Here is a 7,620-nt window from a genome sequence, read left to right on the forward strand (position 1 = left end):
CAGGATGAGTTACATTCTGATAGCAAAATGGAGGACCTTGTCCAAAGGGGATTGATGTTACCAAGGTTTAACATCTTCAGTTACGACAGACCGAGAAAGTCAAGGTACCTCGATATTCTTGAAAAGCTTTCTGCACTCTGTTGGTGCAGGCAGGATGTTTATTCTCTAGTTGGCATTTGCCAGGGCATGTTCAGATACAGTGGTTGAATTAAACCTTGGAGCAGCACTTGTAGCGTTGACTCTTGGAGTCTTGTAGTATGTGCTGGATGCGGTAGAACTGTATTCATGTTCCACGGAGCTCAGAAAATCCAGACTCTCTGTCCTCTCAGAGCACGAGGTCTGTGGCTTGACCAGTAGAACTGTAATAAAGAAGATGACCTGGACCAGTTCTACCTCTTCTGACGTTTGAACTGATCATTGATGAAAGAAGCCCCTGTCTGGAAAAGATCTACACAAGGTGCAGCTGACCGAAGCCCTACCTGGAAGGAAAATCTGCACAAGGCGCAGCTGACAGAGGTCCTGACTGAAATTAAGATCTGCACAAAACTCAGCTGACAGAAGTCCTGTCTCGAAGGAAGATCTGCACAGGGCACAGCTGACAGAAGTACTGCCCGGAAGGAAGATCTGCACGAGGCACAGCTGACAGAAGTACAGCCTGGAAGGAAGATCTGCACAGGGCACAGCTGACAGAAGTCCAGCTGGGCAGGAAGATCTGCACAGGGCGCAGCTGACAGAAGCCCCTGCCTGGAAGTAAGATCTGCACAAGATGCAGCTAACAGAGGTCCTGCCTGAAGGAAGATCTGCACAGGGCACAGCTAACTGAAGCCCCTGATTGGAAGGAAGATCTGCACGAGGTGCAGCTGATGGAGGTCCAGCCTGGAAGGAAGATCCTCACAGGGCACAGCTGACAGAAGGTCTGCCTGGCGGTGACCTCAAAGCAGTGAGAGACCTACAAACCACAAGATCCGTCAAGCCCAGCTAGCCACACCGGACGCAATGTACACCAAAGGCCTGATTTAGATTTCAGCAGATGGTTTATTCCATCACAAATGTGACAGGTATCCTGCCCGCCCCATTAAAGATGCATTGCATCCTATAGCAATTATAATAAGGCAGACAGGATATCTGTCATGTTTTGATAATGCCTTGGTGCAGTTTGCTCCAAAAAGCGCCAGGGAAACTCCGCCGCACTCTGCAGACTTCTACAAGTGGCAGAGTTTGTTAAGTTGCACTGCACTCACAGATTTTTAGTGCCAGGAGTTTAACCCCCACTGTAAAATCAGCACAAACAGCACGAACAGCACTACGCGTCGTGTCAGAGGGCGATGCTGCTTTCTGCCGCTCTAATTGATATTCTAATCGAATGGTAGCTTCATCAACGAGAATGGCAGATTTTAACACTCGAGTGGTCGCAACCTGCTGTGACCTCCTGCAATGAGAAATCTCTCCAGTAGGAGGTCTAGCGCATTATATTTTCTGACAAGTGCTCACCACTTTACCGTTGGCGAACCGCTGGAGAAAAAAACTCCGTTTTGCATGGAGTTTTTTGGACCAGAGTGGGCAAAACTTCACGAGCTCCGCTGGCAGAGCGGAATTCTTCACCCACCCCTAGTTTTGGGGCAATAATCTGTTGGACAAACTCCTAACTAGGCCCTATGTCTGCAATAAGTGTTGTAGAAGAAGTGAGATCCTTGGCCTTGTGAGCATGAGGCAGTTATCTGACTTCTGATGAACCCCACAGAGTGTGCTGACAGTGGACAGTAGGAAGGCTATGAAATTAGGTAAACTTGAATATGAGAAATATGGAAAGGTAGAAATGCCGCATCACCTTTGGATAACTGACACCTCCTCCCATTCTTCCAAATGCCCATCCGGTCACAAATGGCATCCTGGCCCCCAAAAGGACAACGTCATGCCAGATGCCATGTAATGTTGGAAAAGGGGGGAAAAGAGTAATAGGCGCACATCTGCTGCAGGGATATGTCAGGGAAATTGTTGGTTGTGAAGGATTCTCTATACGTACTAAATGACTGATATCATTGAATATTAAATTATATGAATAAATATTTGTTTACCTTATCTGCACTTATAATGTAAAGGACGGGCCTTACAGTGAACCCCTCGCTCTGTTTTACACAAAAGCTCTGGAAGGAGGTGCATCTTTCAGAACTTTATCCACCTTAGGAAGAACTAAAGACTTGCTTTTTAAAGTTATCTTTCAGGGCCAGAACAGGGTGCTGTAAGCTGCACTAGTTTCAGGACGATGGACAGATGTTATGGCGATAGGAAACCCCCCTCAACCCACAATAATGTTCCAATCTTCCAGGTTAGAAGAAACCAGAAATGCTTGAACCAAGGGAGCTGTTGAAAGTGTCAAAGGTGACTTATGAACAGTGAGGTAAAGACAGGAGTTGGTATTTGAGATGATCTTAAGTGAATAGGGAAGAACGAGAAGAAGTGTATGAATGTAGTTACTTTTGTTGTATACTTCGTGCAGAGTTACTGGAAATTTTGCAGCCCAACCTGATCCATCTCTTTTTCTAAACTCTATCGTTGTTTAAATGAAATCTTCACCATATGCCTCTATCTTAAGCTATACCTCAAGCACTTGGGTGCTCCGTGAGCGCCCTTACTTTGCTAAGTTACTCTGTAAATGTAATAAGATGTCACCTGATCAACCGAACTTTTAGTTAAATATCTGTGTATGATGAAATATTCCTTGCTAAGCTTCAAAAGCGATAAAGAAGAAGGGGGAGATTTACTAAGAATTTGCGCTGTATTTGCGGCACAAAAGTGCACAAAATGGTGCAAAATCTTTTTTTCCTAATTTACTTTCCAGCGCTAAACTTGTTTAGTGCTGAAAATAGCGTTAAAGTAATGTGACACTGCGCATAGCATTGTTTCGCATTACTTTGTGCCATGGGTGCCTACCAAGGGTGGTGCAAGGGCGCTCCCGTGCAACCACAAAACTAGGTGCAAGGAAGGAGAAATGCTTTCATTTCTCCTTCCTTTTCTGACTTTGCATGCGTGCTGCACTGTGCAACACGTATTCAATATGGTAAAAGCTTTCCCTCGTATCTAGGCATAGTAATTTGTACAGGAACGGTGTCTTTCCTGTAAAAAACCTATGCTGGACTCACACACACACACCCTAGCGCTCTGGTGCTAAGGTGTGTGCATGGCACAGGGCCGCTGTAATCAGTGCCGGCGCAAAGGAAAGGGAAGGAGAGAGCCATATCTTTGAAAATATGGTGCTCTCCTGTTCCCTCTTTGTTGCGCAGTGCATCCTCCCGGGGGTAGGGCTGCGCTGCATTGTGTGGAGATTTGGTAAATCTCCCCTGAAATGTCTTTTACAACCAGTTAAACATTGTGAATTCTCATTCCATTATGTTTCAATTTTGTAATTTCAATATCTTTACATCCAACAGAAAACAAGCCTTGAATGTATGAAATGACCATCAATAACAAAGCTAATGCTGTGAATGTTCAATAATAGCAGAAATATTGAGCTACAGTATTCAGGAAAACATCAGCGCAGTCGGCGACAGAGGAACCTGCACACAAACTGACAGATCTCGGATGAAGCATTAAGGGCAGTTCAGTGATTGCAAGAGGCTGAGCTGTGCACCTGCATGCCACAAGATGAAGAAATGACCTTCGGAAAATTAAGGCAACAACAATAACAAACCGCATCCTGTATAAACAAGTGTCCAACACCAGATTTGATCATGGGATCGATATAGTGTGATTACCGCAGTGCTCTGTTTTAAAAAATGACGATAAGCCATCATTCAGTGCTCTAGGTGAATTTTAAACTCTTTCTGGCCAAACCACAGAAACCAGAGAAAAGCACAACAGAGCGGAGCCAGACAATTGACAGGTAAATGAAAGAGGAGTTCTTCTATCTAAAATACAACAGACTGTCCCTATTTGCACCTGCCAGAAGGAAGATACATCTTTACCCACAAGTGTGCATTGCCATAATCCAATTTAAAGGTACAATCGCCTACATAGACACCTTCTACATATTAGGAGTGAGGCAAATATTTGGTGGCTATCGCATTTTGTTATTCAAAAAACAGAAATCAAACGTGCAAAATACTGCACACATATAAAGTGTGTGAGAAAAAACACAAGCGCTTTATCAGTCATGTTGGCCCATCAGGAAATGCAGTCATGTGATGTAGGCAAATGTACACCCGACCCACAGACACTAACCAAGAAAGAAGAATCTTACACATGCAGCAAGAGCTTTAGTTTGTCATCACTACTCCAGCTTCATCAGCACACGTACACAGGACAAAAACCATTCAAGTGCAGTGAATGTGTAAAGAGCTTTAGTCACTTATCAAGCCTTCAAAGTCATCAGCGAACACACACAGGGGAAAAGCTATATCATTGCATTGAATGTGCAAAGTGCTTTAGTCACTTATCAAACCTCCAAAAACATAAGCGAATACACACAGGGGAAAAACCATTCAAGTGCAGTGAATGTGAAAAGTGCTTTAATCGGTTATCACACCTAAAAAGTCATCAACGAACACACACAGGAGAAAAACCATTCAAGTGCAGTGAATGTGAAAAGAGCTTTAGTGACTTATCAACCCTAAGAAGTCATCAGCGAACACACACGGGGGAAAAACCATTCAAGTGCAGTGAATGTGCAAAGTGCTTTAGTCACTTATCAAACCTCCAAAAACATAAGCGAATACACACAGGGGAAAAACCATTCAAGTGCAGTGAATGTGCAAAGTGCTTTAGTCACTTATCAAACCTCCAAAAACATAAGCGAATACACACAGGGGAAAAACCATTCAAGTGCAGTGAATGTGCAAAGTGCTTTAGTCAGTTATCACACCTTCAAAGTCATAATCGAACACACACGGGGGGAAAATCAATCAAGTGCAGTGAATGTGCAAAGTGCTTTAGTCACTTATCAACCCTCCAAAAGCATCAACAAACACACACAGGGGAAAAACCATTCAAGTGCAGTGAATGTGCAAAGTGTTTTAGTCGATTATCACACCTTCAAAGACATAAGCAAACACACACAGGGGAAAAACCATTCAAGTGCAATTAATGTGTAAAAAGCTTTAGTCAGTTATCAGACCTAAAAAGTCATCAACAAACACACACAGGAGGAAAACCCTATCATTGTAGTGAACGTGACAGTAGTTTTTGCAGCTCATCAGCATTAAGTTATCATCCGCGAACACACACAGTAGAAAAACCATTCAAGTGCAATGAATGTGGGAAGAGCATTAGTCAAATATCAGACCAACAAAGACATCAGCGAACACACACAGGAGAAAAACCATTCAAGTGCAGTGAATGTGGGAAGAGCTTTAATCTATTATCAAACCTCCAAACACATAGCGAACACACACGGGGGAAAAACCCTATCATTGTAGTGAATGTGACAGTAGTTTTTGCTTCACTTCAGTATTAAGGTATAATAGCAAACTCACACAGGAGAAAAACCATTCAAGTGCAATGAACGTGGGAAGTGCTTTAGTAAATTATCAGACCTACAAAGACATCAGCGAATACACATGGGAAAAACCATATGATTGCTGTGAATGTTTGAAGAGCTTTAGTCAGTTATCAACCCTACGAAAACATCAACAAACACACACAGTGGGAAAGTCACTCAAGTGCAATGAATGTGGGAAGAGCTTTAGTCGACGATTAGAGCTACAAAGTCATCAGCAAACACACGGGGAAAACATAGAAGGGCACTGAAAGTGAGAAGGGTTTTGTCAATTTTCGATCCCACACAGCCCTCAGTCAATACACTCCTTCATTTAACTCACAAGGAAATAATCCTAGAGATGCAGAGATTCCGGAAAGAACTTAAGAACATCAAAAATAATATTGACCCATCTGAGGACATAGACAAGAGCTAAACAGTGCAGGTATTGTGAGAGGAATGAATTACGGAAAAAAGATAACATTCAAACTGTGGGACATGAAATGCCAGATGATAGAAGGCCCTAATAGAAGTAAAGAAGAAAAACAGATAACAGTATTTGCAGAATTATAAAAGTGTTTGTTTCCAGTGATTGTTCACTTCTGTACACATAGCAAAGTGACATGCTGTACCGGAAAACACAGTGGGAGACAAGCACAATGTGGATTAAAAGAAAAGAAACATTGTTGATTTTTATTTGGTGAAGAAGAGATAAAAAGAAAAACATTCAATCGCACCTGACCACACTACCTGTAAAAGCAACACTGAACAATTCTGGGACTAACAATGGTATTTTCAGCTAACCTGTCGGATTAGTGATAAAACCTATAAACGCAACACACCCAGAGTGGACATGTCGTCAGGGCTCTGGCGATGGGAAGCTTCATTGGTAAAATGCATGTATTACTATTAACAAATGCCACAGCAGCATATATGATGAACTAAAGTGAAGCGCAAGTGTTAAAGAAATAACCTATTTTTAGATATAAAAGCATAAACCTTGTTTTTGCTGCATCTTTTACACACTGTTATCGGTTGTTGGATCAGCTCGTGCCTCGGGCCTTGTAGCTAAGTGTAACCCGTGGCTCCTCCCCGACTTGGCTATCCCTATTCATTTTGTGACTTGCCAGACTCTACTTTTTACCAGAATTGAGCCATTGTAAGCAGTAGACTCTGTTTGAAGAATGTGGTGAAATAGTGAAATTTCACATCAAAAGCATATATGTGCCAGGACAATCAGTTGCACTCCCAGCAACTCGTCTTCCACACTGATTGTCCCTTGTTCTCAAATGTTCTGAAGGATTTGTCGTATGAATGCCAGAAGTGGCAGTGAGATTCATGAAGCTAATGCTAACAGGAGTGTGTCGGAATAGAGAGGGGGAGAGATAAAGAGCGCGAGATAGACAAAGAAAGGGGGAGAAAAAGAGAGAAATGGAAGGAGGGGGAACGACACGTTATTTGTACTTACCTAAAAATAGAAGAAGCAGCCGAATACATGTCAATGCGTGACATCACCAGAGAAATGGGCTGAACACCTATGAATTTATATGTTTATTTTTAATACCTCTAGACCCATGTCATGCCAATAAACAGGGCGCAAGTAAGGAAAATAGTGAAGGAGCCCATTATCATATGCAAATCACAGTGACGTCACATGTAGTGACATCACAAGAAGTGATGTCAGGCCCTTATAATAATTTTCACGTGAAAGGTTGAGGGCCTGTTGTAAAAACAAGAAACGTAAAATAATGTAAAAATACGTTTTTGGTTTCAGTTTTTATACATCATGTGTTTCCCACTATTAGTTTGTAACTAAATTCGGAAATGACTGAAAGTGTCAATATTTTTTAATAGATATGTGGAACTAATAAATTAAATTTTTAAACAGTTTTCAGCGAATAAATGAAATATGCTTTTAATTTGCGTTTGTTTCCTGATGTTATTCTTTATCCAGCCCCTAAGCCCCAAAGTGTTTCACATTTAAAATGTATTGAGCAATAGAAGGGCTAATTGTGTCATGTTCTCTGTTCCTTGTTTGCACCACTCACACAAACAAACACTCAGATGCCTGTGTCTGCAGTGCTGTGGCACAAAGTAACAATTATCAGTCGCAGGCTAAGGAGCTAGGTGGAACTGAGTCCTGTTTCTAA

At 42.2% G+C, this 7,620-nt stretch overlaps 1 protein-coding gene across 1 annotated transcript in view; it reads left to right on the plus strand.

Annotated features, from left to right (window-relative positions):
• The window catches only part of LOC147663114 (uncharacterized), a 104,445-nt gene extending 97,056 nt beyond the window's left edge, over positions 1–7,389 (plus strand). Inside the window, exon 3 of the mRNA XM_086950668.1 lies at positions 3,429–7,389. Within this exon, the coding sequence (XP_086806794.1) occupies positions 4,151–5,080 (930 nt within the window). The 5' untranslated portion in view covers positions 3,429–4,150 and the 3' untranslated portion in view covers positions 5,081–7,389. The remainder of the gene's footprint in view (positions 1–3,428) is intronic.
• The last annotated feature ends 231 nt before the right edge of the window (positions 7,390–7,620 follow it).

This window comes from Lissotriton vulgaris, unplaced genomic scaffold (genome assembly GCF_964263255.1).
Source record: "Lissotriton vulgaris unplaced genomic scaffold, aLisVul1.2 SCAFFOLD_2441, whole genome shotgun sequence".
In the NCBI taxonomy this organism is placed as follows: Eukaryota; Metazoa; Chordata; class Amphibia; order Caudata; family Salamandridae; genus Lissotriton; species Lissotriton vulgaris.